The sequence below is a fragment of the Oncorhynchus gorbuscha genome, linkage group LG13 (genome assembly GCF_021184085.1).
Source record: "Oncorhynchus gorbuscha isolate QuinsamMale2020 ecotype Even-year linkage group LG13, OgorEven_v1.0, whole genome shotgun sequence".
Lineage (NCBI taxonomy): Eukaryota > Metazoa > Chordata > Actinopteri > Salmoniformes > Salmonidae > Oncorhynchus > Oncorhynchus gorbuscha.
In genome coordinates this window covers 55,333,656-55,352,092 of record NC_060185.1, presented here as the reverse complement: position 1 = coordinate 55,352,092, position 18,437 = coordinate 55,333,656, and the positions used below count along the sequence as shown (strand labels likewise).

The following is an 18,437-nucleotide window of genomic DNA, read 5'->3' as shown; positions in this document are numbered from 1 at the left end:
ACAATTCAAGCAAAGCCAATATGTGGGGATAATGTGTTGGGCCTGTAGCTTACTTCACAAACCTAATTGCTACAGTACTGTTTTTAATTGGTTAATGTTGAATACGTTTTAAGTCAAGTCAAAACAAAATCTGAGCGGTAGATCTTGGCATGCATTTGACTCCGTGATCTTGACTCAGAAAAGTTTGTTTACAACTATTCTAGAGTTTTCCCTGTTAACACTATCAACGTTTCCCTTTACAGTGGTAATTGCGATTCAATCAATGAAATATTAGCCACTTTCAGTGCAACATACCGAAACATAACAAAGTATGCAAGAGATTTTGTTGTAGGCAGAACGCATCTGTGTTTTGAGCTTCCTATACAAAAGCACAAAACATTTTTAGATATCTTTGAAAAGTGAGTCAGGTAAAGAGCTTCTTTTTTTTTAAATAGTCTTGAATAAGCTAATTAGCCAATAGGCAGGGGGTAGCATAATTTGTCTGATTCTCTGTAATAATTTTATGGGAATAATAATGCATCTTATTTTGTAAAGTGATTTCTTGCACCACACAACACAACATTTTCAATCACTTACTTGTCTAAAGGACAAGTCGATAAACAGGTTAATGTCAAGCCCTGCATGTTTTTTTCAAAAGTTTCATGGAACGTAGGCCTACATTGAAAACCACACATTGGCTGCTACTGTAGGCAGAATGATAGAACAGCTTTGTCCATGTTAAAATGTTATGCAATGCATTTTCTCCATTGTTTTTAATGGTAGGCCACTCTGGTAGGCCTGCATTATGATCAAATTGCCACAGTAGTGTTATATCTAGCTTAGCTGTAGAAGAACGCACATCTACACGGTTTCACATTGTACATCACTGTGACATTTAATGACATGTGCCACTCATTCTGACAACCCATTCGTACGTAAAGTAGCACACTGTCGTAAACCATAACAACGTACACTACGACGTACCGTACATAACATTTCCCCCCTTTTCCAAAACCAGGGACTGATACCATATATAACAAATTCCATAGGGAAAGAACCTAGAGTGATACCTGTGAGAAAAACATTAACCCTTAACGGAAGAGGTAAACAACGACTCTCCAAACTAGACAGGCTAAGACACCTAACAGAGCCTAAGAATGGAAGGAGGTTAAGTAGTCCTCAAGATGAGCAGGGCGAGTTCGTGCCTGCATAGGCCGTTCTTCAGCCACCACAGCTTTTGGCTCTGGCCCTTGGGGAGCCCACAGAGGCTGGCGCTTGGGTGGTAGTAGTGGGTGTATGTACAAAAAATGTATGCACTCACTACTGTAAGTCGCTCTGGATAAGAGCATCTGCTAAATTACAAAAATCTAAATGTAAAATATAGTGGAGGAGATCCATCAAGGGCTGTCCTTGGCCTGTATGTCTGTTTTGTACTGGCCTGTGAAAGAGGAGTGGGAATTTGTATTCATTGAGGGCCAGGGACTTTTCTGAGGCGGCTGGCGTGCCAGCGCAATCCATTGCTTAGCATGAAGGTGGCGGACCCCAGTTGTCGACTGACCTGCAAGGGGTCCGACCAGAATGAGACCATTTTGTTGCACCGCTGATCGGATTCTTCACCCTGTGTGCCTTGTCGAAACGCTGTTTCATTGCTCTTTGGTGCCTGGTTACTACCTGCTTTGCTTGGGTGACCTAGTCGCCGGTGCAGCCATGGTCTGTGTTCTGAGTCTGTCCAGTGGAAGTTCCATCTCACGATCTAGCATAAGAGATGCCGGGGAGATCTGTGTTGTTGTGTGTTTGCTTGCTCTGTAGTGCATTAGCGTTTGGTTCAAGGCAGTTTGGAACGTGCACCCCTGGACCAGGTGCACTTTGATACCATTCTTCAGTGTTTGGTTGAAGCGTTCCACCCCTCCGTTAGCTTGTGGACTGTAGTAGGCAGTGCAGATCTGTTGTTGCTGAGATAGGAGGAGAACTCGGCAGAGGTTAGTTGGGGCCCATGGTTCATGGTGAGGGTGAGGGGTAGGCCCCACCTTGTGAACAGGCTGTCTAGGATGTCGACGATGGCCTGTGCTGTGACAGTTCCAACACAACTTCTGGCCACTTAGAGTGGCGGTCATACGCCACCACCAGGAAGCGCTGATAGTGAGGGACTGCGCATCCATGGATCTTGCCAAATATGTTAAGCTCAATGTGTTTATAGCCATGGCACAGCTTTGTGAGAGGCTGCATGGGGGGAGGGGGACTTTTCTGTATTTCCACTGAGGAGACATTCAGCACAATCCCCGACCAGGGCTTCAATGTCGTGGTTGATGCCTGGCCACCACACAAGGTCTCAACATTGCTGCTTGACCTTCACTATGCCCAAGTGGCCTTTGTGCGCCATGGATAGAACATGCGCATGCTGGCCACTCGGAACTACAGTGCAAAACCCTCAAGAGACACAGAACTCTTCCCAGCAAGAAAATTCATTCTTCAACCTGGCGAAAGGTGCCAGGGAAATAGTGCAAGCTGTACAAGCTCTGTTTCGTTGTCGTCTGGCAAGACGGTTGGAGTAGGAGTGTCGATTGAGCGTGAGTGAAGGTCTGCAGCCGTGCTATCCCTCCCCGGAGTGAACTGCAGCTGATAGTCATACTGTCTGAGGTGGTCGTCCCATCTGTGCAGCTGAAGTGGCTTGTGGGCCAGTTCATGAGGCTGACAGTAGCGTTGTGAGGGACAGGTGATCGGTTCGGAGCGTGAACAGCCAGCTATACAGGTAGAGGTGCCACCTTTTGCACGCCCAGACACAGGCCAGTGCTTCTCGTTCACCAACAGTGTGCTGTTGCTCAGTGGGGCTCAGGACCTCGAGGCGAAGGTGACGGGCCTCTCAATGACATTTTGCAGCTGTGAGAGGACAGCTCCTAGTGCTCCAGCTGAGGAATCACAGGTGGCATTGGTGGGGCAGACGGGGTCAAAGTGAGCCAAGACTGGGGCTGTGGTCTGAGAGTAGTGGGGCAGAAACCGGAGGTAGTAGGCTGTCATGCCCAAGAATGAGGCCACCTGAGAGGCTGAGGTAGGTTCCGGGATGTGGTGAACTGCTTCAATGTTTGGCATAAGTGGGGCAATGCCTTTGGCCGACAGGCGGAACCACACAAACTCGATGGCTGGAGCTGCATGGGTGCACTTGCACCATTCAGGGTCAGGTTGTTCTGCAGTAGAGTACTGAATACTCTGTGGAGTCGATGGTCATGTGGAGGTCGGGGCCATGGGAACACGGTGTCGTCCAGATAGACTGCAACCCCGGGTATTCCAGCGAGGATGATACTCATCACCTTCTGGAAGCAGTTGGGGGCAAAGCTAAGTCCAAAAGTCATGTGTGTGTATCTGAACACACCAGCGTGTGTGACGAAGGTCTCTGCGGGCTGAGTGGAGGGGTACCTGAAGATAACCCTGACGCGGGTGGAGCTTTGTGAAGACCCTGGAGCCGTGAAATTGTGTGGTCAGCTCCTCAGCTGTAGGCAAGGCGTACTTATCCGGGACAGCCTTGTTCAGAGCATGGAGATCCACACAGGTCTGGATTCCACCTGACTTTGGTTGCAATGACCAAGTTTGAAATCCAGGGGGCATTCTTGACTGGCTCAATGATGTCTGCCTCCAACTGTTACTGGAGCTCTTTTGTGACATCATCACACAGTGCAAAGGCGATACACCGCAGGGGCTGCATGACTGGAGTCACGTCCAGGTTCAGTAGGGGCCTGTGAGTAAAGGTTGTGAGGCAGCCAAGTCCATCAAACAGAGATGGCCAGTTCTGTTGCCAGGTGCAGGTAGCCTGGTGGATAGCAGACCCACTGTCATCTCTCAGTCACCTCCAAGCCTGTGAAGAGGTCGAGGCCCAGGAGTTTGGCACTGTGCTTTGCAACGTAAAATGTGAATGGCGGTAGATGCTTGGCACCGTAGTACACTAGGATATGGAGGGTGCCTGCAATGTCCATCTTGGAGCTACAGTACCCACACAGGGCAGTGGAGAGCTGTTGGAGTGGTAGGTTACTGAAAAACTTGTAGTAAGTGGCAAGGTTGAGCAATATCCAGTAGCAAAGGCAAACCCACCTCGCTCAGCTGCACAGTGCATGTCTTGAATGACACATGGTTGGTGGAGACAGTTCGGATTTCTGTGTGTTCATACTGAGAGCGAGTGGAGAATATGAGCCTGTTCTGAGTGGAGCTAGTACCTGGGGCAGAACAACACACTTTTGCAATGATGGTATTTTGAACAGTTCTTGCATATCTTTCCATGGGCTGGGCAGTTTGGTAATCCGTCTGGCCCAGTAGCCTTGTGAATGTTGACCTGTTTAAAGGTCTTACTCACGTCGGCTACGGAGAGCGTGATCACACAGTCGTCCAGAACAGCTGATGCTCTCATTGCATGCCTCAGTGTTGCTTGCCTCAAAGCGAGCATAGAAGTGATTTAGCTCGTCTGGTAGGCTCGTGTCACTGGGCAGCTTGGCTGTGCTTCCTTTCATAGTCTGTAGTAGTTTGCAGGCCCTGCCACATTCGACGGACGTCGGAGCCAGTGTAGTACGATTCAATCTTAGTTCTGTATTGGCACTTTCCCTGTTTGATGGTTCGTCGGAGGGTATAGTAGGATTTCTTATAAGCTTCCGGGTTTGAGTGCCGCACCTTGAAAGCGGCAGCTCTACCCTTTAGCTCAGTGCGAATGTTGCCTCTAATCCATGGCTTCTGGTTGGGGTATGTACGTACAGTCACTGTGGGGACAATGTCCTCAATGCACTTATTGATAAAGCCAGTGACTGATGTGGTGTACTCCTCAATGCCATTGGAAGAATCCCAGGACATATTCCAGTCTGTGCTAGCAAAACAGTCCTGTAGTTTAGCATCTGCTTCATCTGACCACTTTTTTATAGACCAAGTCACTGGTGCTTCCTGCTTTAATTTTTGCTTGTAAGCAGGAATCAGGAGGATAGAATTATGGTCAGATTTGCCAAATGGAGGGTGAGGGAGAGCTTTGTGCTCATCTCTGTGTGTAAAGGTGATCTATACTTTTTTCCCCCCTGGTTGCGCATTTAACATGCTGATAGAAATTAGGTAAAACTGATTAAAATCCCCGGCCACTAGGAGCACCGCCTCTGGGTGAGCGGTTTCCTGTTTGCTTATTTCCTTATACAGCTGACTGAGTGTGGTCTTACGGATTCCGTCAACAATCATTCGTCATTGACTGAAACCCTCTGGAATAGACAAACACATGCATTTTATAGGCCTATTATGAAAGCCACTGCTATTTAACATAGAACATATCAGTAACTCAAATATTTTACATATTGGTGTGTAAAAGAAATGGGGACAGAATGAATTAAGTAAGTAAAGTAAATTATTTTTCAGTCAGATAAAGTGAATATTCGTTTGGGTGAGTTGATGCCTAGTTGAGGGCAGTGCACTGGTGATTCCACTAAGTCCAGACACTGAGAAGAAGAGTGTTGGTTTGGGCCCTTGCTCACCAGTTACAGAGATTAGTGTCTAACAGCATTAGCAGCCTACTGGTACCTGTATTATGACACCATCAGAAATAGTAGAAAAACATTTAAACATTTAACTTACCCACAAACGATGGCACTACAGAACCTATTCTTTCATTGTTGCTGAAAAAGCTAAAGCAAATCTGGTTTTGTTTGTAATTATTTATTTATTTTAGTTATTTCACCTTTATTTAACCAGGTAGGCAAGTTGAGAACCAGTTCTCATTTACAATTGCGACCTGGCCAAGATAAAACAAAGCAGTTCGACACATACAACAACACAGAGTTACACATGGAGTAAAATAAACATACAGTCAATAATACAGTAGAAAAATAAGTCTATATACAATGTGAGCAAATGAGGTGAGATAAGGGAGGTAAAGGCAACAAAAAAAGGTCATGGTGGTGAAGTAAATACAATATAGCAAGTAAAACTCTGGAATGGTAGATTTGCAGTGGAAGAATGTGCAAGGTAGAGATAGAAATATTGGGGTGCAAAGGAGCAAAATAAACAAATAGATAAATAAAGTAGGGGGAGAGGTAGTTGTTTGGGCTAAATTATAGATGGGCTATGTACACGTGCAGTAATCTGTGAGCTGCTCTGCCAGTTGGTGCTATAAGCTAGTGAGAGAGATAAGTGTTTCCTGTTTCAGAGATTTTTGTGTTAAACAAATCAAAATAGATATTATATAGTAGCCACCCTTTGCCTTGATGACACCTTTGCACACTCTTGGCATTCTCTCAACTAGCTTAACATGGAATGCTATTCCAACAGTCTTGAAGGAGTTCCTTCAAGTCTGCTGAGCACTTGTTGGCTGCTTTTCCTTCACTCTGCGGTCCAACTCATCCCAAACCATCTAAATTGGGTTGAGGTCGGGTGATTGTGGAGGCCATGTCATCTGATGCAGCACTCCATCACTCTCCTTCTTGGTCAATTAGCCCTTACACAGCCTGGACGTGTGTTGGGTCATTGTCCTTTTGAAAATCAAATGATGAAGAATACTGTGGTAGTCATGCTGGTAAAGTGTGCCTTGAATTCTAAATAAATCATTGACAGTGTCACCAGCAAGGCACCCCCACACCATCACACTTCCTACTCCATTCTTCAGAGTGGGAACCACACACATGCGGAGATCATCCATTCACCTACTCTGCGTCTCACAAGAGACAGCGGTTGGAACCAAAAATCGCAAATTTGGACTCAGCAGATTTGCACCGGTTTAATGTCCATAGCTCGTGTTTCTTGGCCCAAGCAAGTTTCTTCTTCTAAAGGGGTCTTTTGGTAGTGGTTTCTTTGCAGCAATTCAACCTTGAAGGCCTGATTCACACATTCTCCTCTGAACAGTTGATGTTGAGATGTCTTTTACTTTAACTCTGTGAATATTTTAATTGGGCTGCAATCTGAGGTGCAGATATTCTAATGAACTCATCCTCTGCAGCAGCAGTAACTCTGGGTTTTCCTTTCCTGTGGCAGTCCTCATGTGAGACAATTTCATCATAGCACTTGATTGTTTTTGTGACTGCACTTGAAGAAACTTTCAGTTCTTGAAATGTTCCAGATTTACTGACCTTCGTGTCTTAAAGTAATGATGGACTGTCGTTTCTGTTTGCTTATTTGAGCTGTTCTTGCCGTAATATGGACTTAGTCATTTACCAAATAGGGCCATTTTTTGTATACCACCCCTACCTTGTCACAATACAACTGACTGGCTCAAACACATTAAGAAGGAAAGAAAATCCACAAATGAACTTTTAACAAGGCACACCTGTTAATTGAAATGCATTCCAGGTGACTACCTCATGAAGCTGGTTGAGAGAATGCCAAGAGTGTGCAAAGCTGTCATCAGCTACTTTGAAGAATCTCAAATAGAAAATATATTGCTTAACACAACACTTTTTTGGATACTACATGATTATCTATGTGTTATTTCATAGTTTTGATGTCTTCACTACTATTGTATAATGTAGAAAATAGTAAAAATAAAGAAAAACCCTTGAATGTGTCCAAACTTTTGACTTGTACTGTTTATATAACAGTTATATACAGACTTATACTGTAGCTAAAAAAGTAATACTAAGTGTATGTTGTGTAGTAAGCTGTTAGTAGCCCATGTGCCTCACCCTAATAATTTGCTCCTTTTTAATTTAGCCTACTGTTCTGACTTGGTGTTGCACATGTAGCCAATAGCATGTTTTAGAGAAATGTCATTGAATATTGTCAGAGCTTTGTTTCTCTGCTTATATATACCCCCTTTATTTATCCTATGGTTCTTACTTGGTGTACAGGAAGAATACTGTAAGAACGGCCCATGTTCTGAATTCTGTCACTGTACATTTCAAAAGTGCTGAACAAATTGTTATATTGACAAATCAAAATTGCGTATTGCTTCTTGTCCGATCATCATCTAGTTATGCCATAGTTTGTGCATCTCAAATGTCAGTAGATTTATCCATATCAGCTATGGTTTTTTAAAGGCAGTAAATGAGACTGAATTAACTGTTTCGCTGCCAGTTAAGGCTCTGCTGATAACAAGGTGTAACAGTGGTAAGGTGTTGGGACAGCTTTATGTAGGCCCTAACAGTTTGTGCACACTTTTTGTCACCGTTATAGTCCAATTAATATGTTATGTAGTGGCTTTTCTGGCATGCATTTAAAAAAAGACTGCTCAATAAATAATGTCTATTGAACTTGCTATATCCAGGAGTATTTACTCTAGGTACAGGAAACCGTGCACCAAAACCTTTGGGTTAAAATAAAGTTATGTGGTCAGATAGTCTTGCTTACCTCCGTTTCCACTGGCTGGATCTGGGTCCACCTCTGTATCCATGCCTGGCTGACCAAAGTGACTGAGCCAAAGAAGCAGAACACTTCCTCTTTCACATTGAACTTCACGATACATCTGCGGTCCACTACAGAGCAGTCTCTCTCAGATATTTCATCAACTGTATGTGTGCCTGCCTAGTTTGATTACCAAAGGACCTGCAAATTGATCACTGCACCAGCAGGCTATACAACTCCCTGCACATTTATTCAAACACACTGTTGTGGGGTTTACCTAGAGGTTGCGATGCAACCCCATACATCTCATTGGAAGTGTGGAGTCTGCCTTTTATGGCAATTTCAATTCCAGGCTGTCCACCATAGCCGATGACAACCGGTTTGCATTCAGCAGGCACAACGTTGTGCCACATTCAGATGGAAATACAGCATGTAGAACAAACATCTTTCTTGGATATGTAAAATAAGTCAGACCTATTCATGACATTTGTATCAGCACCCTTCCACGTTTGCCTATTTGTGGCCCTGGTATTGTGCATACAAATGCGAGTGTTCATATGGGGTAGGCCTATATTCACCATAGGCTTATTGAAAGGGTTGAAACTAGCAGAACATAAAGACTTCTCATGCAGAATATAAATCTGTCAAACATTTCCATCTAGCCCGGTCCCAGATTTGTTTGTGCTCTTGCCAATGCCAACTCCATTGCTGTATATTTTGTCATGACAACGAGTTAACATGACAGCACATATTGGCACTCAGGCTAATTTCCATCTGCAAAACTGAAATATTTGATGCTAAATATGCATTAGGGATGCATCTTTCAGAACATTGTAGAGAGGAATAAATAAAATAAAAATACAGCAAGGCAACTTTATTTCATACTACCTCAACTCTACTGCATCCTTCCAGATATTCATTGGCTCCTCTTTCGGAAAGCCATTCAGTCAAAGGTTTGACAGAACATATCAATTCTTAACATTACAATCTCAGTAAGGTCCACACTCAGACAGACATCGCCAAGAACACAATGACAATATGCATGACAAGCCATGTAAGTTATTGGACAGAGTCAGCAGGCAATGAAATGTGTTGTACTTGACACACCAAAACATGTTTAGTGAAGATTTATTGACAAAATGTGGTCAACACAGTGGCCTAATACTTTGACCTTTTTCAAGATTGTTCCCCAAAGGACTAAATGTGAAATTGTTTTTCATGCTAGATTCGACATTTCATATGGGTACTTCCTTCAGATAAAACAAATACCCAACCTTTTCATGTAAGCAGTGACAGACAGTTCAATTGTTTTATTAAAAGATTGTTCAAAATACCAAACCCTGTTTTTTTCCAGCTGTATCTACTCTGCAAAACAAATAGCCAATTTAAAACATATTGGGTTATTCAAAATAAAGCAAACATTCTTGCTCGGGGGCATATTCATTACAGTGATTGTTGCAATACGTTTTAAACAGAAGCAAATAAAAACAGGGTGGGACCTACCTGAAATTTGTCCAATAGAAACAATTGTTTCTCAGTTTGCTTCTTAAACAGTTCATAATGAATACACCCCTGTTCTCAAAGTTCAACTAACCATAAATTCAGAACAAATTCAGAACAAAGATTCTGTCTGGCATTCAGACACACACTGAAAAGGATCCGGTCCCTGCACCTCAAGCATAACAGGCCTCCAAACGGTATTCTACATATACTCTGCATTATGTTGTAATCATGTGGGCAAAGCATTGAGGATGAGGAATTAGGTTCTCTGCATGCATGCAATACATTGTTTCTAATGTGGGCAGAAAGACACTTGCAAACATAGAAAGAATGTGTAGGGAATACTCAATAATAACTTAAATGGACATGTATGCATGTTCCATACAGTTTACTTTTTCAAAACACCTGCCCTGCTCCATTAAATTAAAATGTTTTTCTTCTATGTTCACATTGCTTTGTTCTCAGAGAACTACTTCATTTGCCTTTACTTATTCACCCATCCCATTCAAACACATTAAGAATTCATGTAAGATGATACATTTTATTGCCATAAACAGTGTAGGAAAAAAGAAAAAAACAGATCTTTCTATAATACAGTAAGAACAAGGTATCACTTACTAAAATTTCATAACCAGTAAAATGCAAATAAAAATGGTTGCAACACATTCTCAAAAGCATCCTCCCACACAATCTACTGGTAGGCAGACTAGATTTAGCCAGTCTCCATGGGACAAATGAGAGCAATTTTTTTTCTCAGTTTCCTGTTTAAAGTAGTACATTTTGCAGTGTCTAAGTGATCCATTTTTTTGATAAAATGCATATAACTATTAAGATGTGGAAGTCAAAAGTTGCCAGACATCGAGACCGTTGCAATAACCCATGTTTCTGATTTAATCTAGTGTGCGCTTCAGCCGCTCATCTAAAACACTTTCGGCATCACTCCATTATGCAGGAAGCCATTTTGCCTGGATTTAACAGACTAAGATCAAAAATCTTTCAAAATCAGGTTCCAGAAATACACATTGAGAGACAACAATAAGGATTCAGTTCTCTTGGCAATGTTATCATTTAATATTTAAGACAGTGGAAATTTGAAGCTGAAATGATAATCATTTCACAAATAGAGCAGAAATTTAGGAGGAAAAGATATAAAAGACACCAAAGGAACAGCCTTTTGACAGCTGTATGTCTAAAACTGCAAATCATTTGGTGAACACAAAGGATGCCTTGGGAAAGGTAAGAGAAAATGACACATCAAAGTCCTTACCCAAAGGCAACAGAACCAAACTGAAGCCCCTGTCCCGAGTTCCTTTTGATGTGTGTGGGGTACGGGTCAGGTTGACATAGGCCTGGCCCCTGCCCCTCACAGCAGCCTTGGGTCCAACTGCTTTTTTACCAATTAGATGAAGGCCTGCTTTGTGTTAGCAAGCAGAAAGAGGAACCCAGCGCCTGACTCCCCAGCCAGCTCTTTGGGAGAAGTCTTTGAAAGATTTTTGGTAAACAAAGCCAGTAGATCCAGAGTAGACTTCCAGAATAATGCAGCCACGTGGATATATCTATTCTTTATCTGCCTCTTTTTCAAGCTTTGAGAATGGGAAACAAAAAAACATTATGGTTAGACAGGTTCAATTCCAAGGGAAATGTTAAATGATTTAATATTTGAAACAAAATAGTTAACAACTTCTACAATACAATTGGATAGTTAAGCAGATACAATGACCATAACAGCTCCACTAATAACAATTGTTTGTTACTTTCTGCACTGTTCCCAAACTGAACATATGGCTGAACAATGAGTTAACGCAACACCAATTTATATTTGGATGTCAAAGGGGTAAAACAAACAAAAGTAGCACATTTCTGATCAAGGTTTCTTGTTGGTGTGTGTGTAGGAGGGGAGCAGACAATGAAGGTGTTGGGTAGACCAACAGTGATAACAAAACCTTCTGGACTCCCTACAGAAGCTCAGCCACAACTGCCATGAACCAAACCATCAGCGCAAACCGTTCTATTCTAACAATTCATGTTATATTGATTTGTAAACAGGGGCAGAATTCTTGTGGGGATCAATGCCTACCCACATGGAAGCATAACAACCAATTCAGAGTCAAGACACACTTCAATTCCAACACAGAGGGTCAAATATCACAGTGAAATACACTACTAAAAATACTGAAAAGTTGGTTACTTTCCAGCTCAATTGTATTCATTCTTTACCGCAATCAACATGTGGATGGACCTTCCCAACAGAACTACAGACAAAGCAGGCACTAGTCACAGAAGCAGAGGTGTACATAAAAACCATGTTAACAGTTGACATGCATTCACAAGCTGCTCTTTGGGTGTTGGTGTGTTGTATTATTTTTCCAAGAGTATGTGTGTTCTCATCTTGCTTTTATTCTGTCTCGAATAAATATTTCACTCAGAGGGTTTTATTCAGTTTGTCATCTCCGATAAAGGAATGCTAACGAAAGACGTTAACGTATCCCGTTGGCATCTGTTCATTTTTCTACACCGCCCCCTGCCCTTCCCTCCGGGCTCTGAGGCTTGGTCAATCTCTTAAGGTTTGTCTTTCAGAATTACCTCCTCTCTCGGCTTGGCTCCGCCAAATATGGCAGAGTTGGGGTTGGCAACTTGGTTTAGCGGAGCAGCCACCGTGCGTGGCTTCAGCTGAAGCCGTGGTCTCTGTGCCCTCTCCTCTGTGGAAAGCAAAGGAAAAAATGACTAACATGATTAACTGGTCAAGTCAAATGTTATCACATCAAATAGGTGGCCACTGGGTTCAGGGCTTTTTGGGAGATTAAATGAGGGGGTCAATATTGACACCTTCACAAAAGCTGTACTGTAACAAAACAAAGTAATCAAAAATCCCTTTCAATGGATCCATTCTTCCATGACTAAACATTGCCTAGGGTGCTTTTTCCCTGATGCCAGAAGTACTGCTTATTTTCAATATTCTCCCCTAAATCAGGGACGAATTCAGGCTTGGGACACCAGTTGAGGATCTATCAAATCAATTAACCAACCAGTGGAGAAGAAAAAAAAAAGAAGAAAAAACCTCCACACTTGGGAGTACCTCTGGTCTAGAGTATTTTATATGAGATAAGAGAGATTTTGACACCGTCAGAGGGTTCTCTGAAGTCATCCGCTCCAGCGCGCGGTGGTGGTCCGCCGTCCCTGTAGCGTCCCCCCATGCCTGCTCCTCCACCGCCCCCCCTTCGGTCACCACCGCGGCCACCTCCTCGGCCTCGTCCGAAGTCGTCATCTCCTCTGTAGCCTTTACGAGGAGATGCAGAGGAAAAATACATTTTAGACCGCCTTGGGCTCATGCAGGAGTGCAATGTTACAGAATGTTCAGATAAAGTTTAGTGTAGAACAGACATGATTAGCTCGTAGAATAAAGATAAGGAATCTTGTGAGCTCTAAACACCACATTCCTATCAGTAACATTCTAAACATTGCAGATCTAACTAAATTAAATATCCGTCCTTGCCCAGCACCTGGAACAGCCCTGTAAGGTGACAAATGAGAATGAGGAACCTCCTGTATGAGTGATAACAGAGGGATAACAAACAAAATGCACCAAGGGACAAAATACCTGTGTAAATCGCAAAAAAAAAACGGAATTCTTATGGGGGAGGAAATTACATACTGCTTATATCAAACTATTCCGCAGATTCAAGCATCAAAAAATGGGAGCAATTGGTTTGCTTCCTTAGCTTGGTGCTCACTCTACCAACTGCACTGCTTGGCTCTTAAACTGCAGGATTCAAACTGGGCCTGATCTAATGACCGGTTGGGGACCGGCTAAACCAGCGGAATTCTCATCCCACCTCCTTCATAGTCGTCTCTGGAACCTCCTCTGGGACCACCTCCACGAGAGCCCCCTCGGCCTGCAGGGGACAGGGCTCAGTTTTAACAATAGTGGCGAGTGGTGCTTAGGGCTAAGGCAGGGGTGAGGAACCCAAGGGCCTAGTGCTGGTTAGCCAAGGACCTAGGTTAGTAGTACTGCTTCTAGAGACAGCTAGTTGAAGTCTTTGGTTAGGAAATTAAAGGCAGAAAATATTTAGTTTAGCTGCTCAAATTTGTAGGGTTGTAGAGCTAAACAGGTCAAACACAATTACTACATAAAAGGAAGCAGGAGAGAAAGGTGAGTGAGTAAGTGTGAATGGATACATTATGAAAAGTGACAAGAAATTCTCAAATCCCAGTATGTAGTGACATACAAGAATAAGGCCACAGAGGCAACAGTAGTGGTAGTTGTACTAGTGCAATGCACACTTATAAGGACTGATGATTTGATTATAGCGGATTCCATAATCCATTGATCTATAAATGTGATGTACAAGCATCTTGTCATGTTTTTATGACCACAAATGTTTGATTCTTCCGTTATTCTTATAAGTGGAATTCACTGTATGCTTAGGAGGTAGCAAACACAACAGCAAAAGTTCTGATAATTGACAGTTTAAGACAGCATTGGATTTAAGTATGATGGTGAAAGATGAGTCTCAGGGCAATATTAAAGATGTATAATTATTCAAATCTAGGCCAAGAGTTATTGCTACTTCATATTCATATTTAAAGTTAAGTCCATCCACAAATCAACTCATCTTGACTCATTAGAGAAAGTAAGAGATCAACACTGAATCAGCTGACGTAAGTAATTGACATTTCTTTGTAGTTGTAATAATATACTACATATTAATAATTAAGAAATATACTAAGCAGTAGGAGGAACAAACACGTTAGCATTCCAGTGAGCGCGAGCAGGTACCTCCTCTGTCATTCCCCCGGAAGCCGAATCCTCCGGCACCCCTCTCTTGCTTTCGGCCCTCTGCTATGTCAACCCTGAGTGACCGATCTCCAAGGAGCTGAGGAGGGGGAAGGCACAAGTCAGCACTAAGAGGAAATGAAACAACATGGTCCACTTCTCTGATAATGCTTCCAACAATGTTTATGTCCTACAAATATATCACTGTTGGGCACATCACTGTATTTAATTGTCCCTTTTATAAAATGATATTTGTCATCACTGTGCTAATTTTTAAAGCACTTTGGACAGCAATCTATTTTATGAAAGGTGCACAACAAACTAAGTTGATCATAGTTGGAGACAGTTTTATGAAAAAACAGCATAATTTATTCCTTTGTCACGATACCCATATCACAATACTTAGATTTTCTATACGAAGCAGACTGAACTGTACAGTCATTTTAAGGTATACTCAGCAATGCATGAATAAACAGAAGTAACGGGATGATTTGCAAAACAAAAAAAGGGCCATACCAGAGGATAATCTCCTCCGCGGTTGTCACACAGCCATCACATCACGTTGTATGAAAGTGAAGTGACCTCCTATGCACATGCGCAGATGCTCTGTGTGAATGCTCACAAGCGGAGCCTCTTGCATCAGTTCCACTCTGCAATATCTTTGGTTCACATTGCTGCTCATGGCCACGTCATAACGCTGAGGTCTCAGTTTAAGAACTTGTTTAAATGTTAAATCGTTTGTGCTATAGCTTTAAAACATACAGCTGCTAGTTTCCATAATTTCGACTGGAAATTCAGTCCTGTGATACTGAATATTGTGACAACACTGAACCAGTATCCCTTTTACATTTATGAACCAGATACAAATGAGGACCTGAGAAAACTAATTGTGGGTACTCACAGCACCATCATACGTCAAAGCTTCTTTAAGGGATTCCAAGTCATCAAACTCTACATAACAAAAACCTGTAAGGAGAAAATTGGTTACGAAAAAGAAAAACAAAACTGTTGCAGTGGCTTGTGATGTTTGTTACTCTATACAAACGGGTGCTTGCTCACCTTTAAACTTGTCTGTTTCTTTGTCTCGGACTAGTCGAACACTCCTGACATTGAGGTCTTTGAAAATGGAGTCTATGTCTCCTTGTACTGTGTTGAAGGGCAGGTTGCCCACGTAGGCTGTGTATGGGGGCTCTGTGGGTAGATCCTTCTGCTTGCGGGGTCCACCAGGTCCACTGCCACCTCTGGGTCTACCAGAAACAAACACTTCCATGAGAGAACAGACTACAAGAGATCGCCACACCCCACCGTACAGGACCCCGAGTTTTTCCTGGTCAAGAATTACTAAGGACTACTGCATCAATGGCTGAGAGTCTGAGCTGGAGATTATGGTTGTTAATTGGGACATTAACTGAGTCACAGGCAAAATTGTGGCACAGAGGTAGTGCAGTGATACTTTTCAGCTGACTAACTGAGCCTTCCATAAATTATGTACACTTGGACAGATCCATTAACAATCAAAATTACCAAAGAGCTACAGCTCAGATACCATAGGAAAATACATGTTGCACATACAATACAGGAAATAGGACAAGGCTGTCTGGAAACGGGAGAAAGAATTGACAAAGAAAAAAAATATTTTTCTTAATGAAGAGCATTAGTTCCTGTGCACTGATAACAGCCATTTTGAAAAAAGGTCTACTTGCAATGAATGTTCTATGTAATTGTTTTCCCTACTGAAATTTTTTCCCTACGAATACACTGGATAAGAGCGTCTGCTATAACGATTTAAATGTTTTTTAAAATGTATGCTCCTCATGAGGAGTGGTGGGGCACTGCCAAAACTTCAAGGAACATGTTCCCTTGCTGGCAACAGCACTCCAATCTGACAGGGTTGAGAGAAATGCAGATGGGGTACTGCATGCCTGCAGCATTCCTCGGGTGTCAAAGCAAACTGAGCGACCAGGCTGAAACAAGATGTACAGCCACCTAGCTATAGGCCCCAACAGGGGAAACGGGATATCAGTTGCATAACTGAATGCATTCAACTGAAAAGGGTCTTCCAAAGAAGAGAGTTTGGGCATATAGATCTTTCCCACAATTAACAAGGAGTTCAAGTGATTTTTTGTAAAATAACCATGTTGGCTGTTGTGATCTTACATAGCAGTTGATAAGAGTTAAGGTGATCATCTGTAGTTATTTGGCCATGGTGTCAAATTAATTTATGCCAAGTAGCCCAATAAATACAACACTAGATTCGTATTTCAGGATCTGGGGCTCCAACTCCTTTCCTGTATGAATCAATTAAAGCAGAATATGATTACAACAACTAACAAATGTTATGAGTCACTGACAAGTGTTGGCAGACATATAAAACCCAGATCTTCATTATGACCATATTTACGTTCATCCTATCCAAGGGATAATATTTTAACTTGATGTAATTTATGCCGGTAGTAACCTAGTCTTTTTTCAAGTGTTTTCGTTGATTAGGCTACTTTTAATTTCTGGCTAAATGACCTAAACTGGATTGAGTTCCAGAACATATTTTAGTATTGCCGCAACATCGTCAGCACTTAACGTTTACAATTTTCTGTATTGAATGCCTGGTGTCAATGCACGAGTTTAGCCCACGTTATGTTAGTTAAATTCATTGCTAATCGTTCAAACCTAGCTAGCTAGCTTGACGAGTGTGCGCATCAAACTAGATAGGAATGGATGCAGGGTGCACTGGGCCCAAACTAGACTAGTTAGCAGAGGTAGCTAGCTAGTTCTCCGCATAAATCGTCATGCAATTATCACAAGCTAATCTAGCGAGCGCACTAGCGAGCGCACTAGCTAGCTAACGTGACCACTAACTATGCATCAAACGACTTGTGCATTGAATAATGATTGCTAACCAACTAGCTAAACATGCTATGTACTGATAATGATTTCGGGGAATGGCGCATGTTGACATCTCGAGCTGTTATCACCCGATTTGGCCATTCAACGCAGTCCCTGACTTGCTAGTAGCAGCACAACATGTAGCCCATGTGGGCTGCTTTTTAACAAGATGCTGGCGCCAAGTGCCATGCTGGCAGTCTGAGAATTATAAAATGTCTTGCAATCATAACCATGTCATAATATGCATTGTCAAACCGACATAAATTAAGTTGCTAACATTCTGTAATGGAAAATCTCACACGCACATCTGGAAGTAGCTAACTATGGTCAATCCACGAGTTTTCCCCGCCCTCAATACCGGCTTCCCATTCATCAAAGCAGCGGTGAGAGGCTAGCCACTGGCACTGTCTGGCCCGTGTTCTGAACCCAGGCCTATCTTTCAGAAGAATTTCGAACAAGCCCCTGCTTAAAAGTGAGGCATCGTTGCGTTTTCTTGCATCACCATACGGTAATACTGACACATTCTATTCGTCCAGGTATTTTCTTACCCTCTGCCTCCACCAAAACTACCGTAAGCCCGATCTCGGTCATCGTAGTTATCGTAATCCGCCATTGCCGAGATTGCTGTCGGAGAAAGCAGTTGGGTATCGAAAGGTCCTTCAATATAGGGGTAGCTGAATTTTAGTTGTCCTTTCAGTGCCTGAACCATAAAACACTTTTGCACAGTCAGATAGATACTACAAGTTAGCTACCCTCAAATCCCCCAACTAATTTAAAATAACAAGATCCAACCCCAGTGTCATTAGTTTTTTGTATCTGGATATTGATATTTATCCTGGCTGGGCATACTACTAGTGTAAGAAACAGGTGCATATGATGTCAGACAATTTGTACAGAAGTATAGGCCTTTAGCCAACACTATCTCCGTGCTATTATCCAAAGGAATATCAATGTGGCCTACCACCAACCCAGCTAGAGTCGGCCAGCAGAACCCACAGGAAGATCACATCAGTGACTC

At 42.6% G+C, this 18,437-nt stretch overlaps 1 protein-coding gene across 4 annotated transcripts; it reads right to left on the bottom strand.

The window, feature by feature from the left end:
- Positions 1 to 9,374: 9,374 nt before the first annotated feature.
- Positions 9,375 to 18,123, bottom strand: eif4h (eukaryotic translation initiation factor 4h). Of its 4 annotated transcripts, none has more exons than XM_046295049.1 (8): positions 17,968 to 18,123; positions 15,596 to 15,777; positions 15,438 to 15,502; positions 14,540 to 14,636; positions 13,596 to 13,655; positions 12,884 to 13,039; positions 12,346 to 12,461; positions 9,375 to 11,345 (listed from the first exon to the last, which is right to left on the bottom strand). In XM_046295049.1, exons 1-8 carry the CDS (start codon positions 18,030 to 18,032, stop codon positions 11,319 to 11,321), a joined length of 768 nt encoding a protein of 255 aa, XP_046151005.1. In that variant the 5' UTR covers positions 18,033 to 18,123; the 3' UTR covers positions 9,375 to 11,318. The 4 variants fall into 4 exon arrangements, with proteins under 4 accessions (XP_046151005.1, XP_046151004.1, XP_046151007.1 ...); XM_046295048.1 differs by having other exon boundaries at positions 15,596 to 15,783; positions 17,968 to 18,122; XM_046295051.1 differs by lacking the exon at positions 13,596 to 13,655.
- Positions 18,124 to 18,437: the final 314 nt, after the last annotated feature.

Bases quoted from the DNA above. Each gene is read 5' to 3' on its own strand.
- eif4h (XM_046295048.1), bottom strand. From the start codon at position 18,032: ATGGCGGATTACGATAACTACGATGACCGAGATCGGGCTTACGGTAGT. The intron at 13,656-14,539 runs GTACCTGCTCGC...TGTCCCCTGCAG, and splicing joins CCGGGGGAATGACAGAGGAG to GCCGAGGGGGCTCTCGTGGA. The intron at 11,346-12,345 runs GTAATTCTGAAA...CCATTCTCAAAG, and splicing joins GAGCCAAGCCGAGAGAGGAG to CTTGAAAAAGAGGCAGATAA.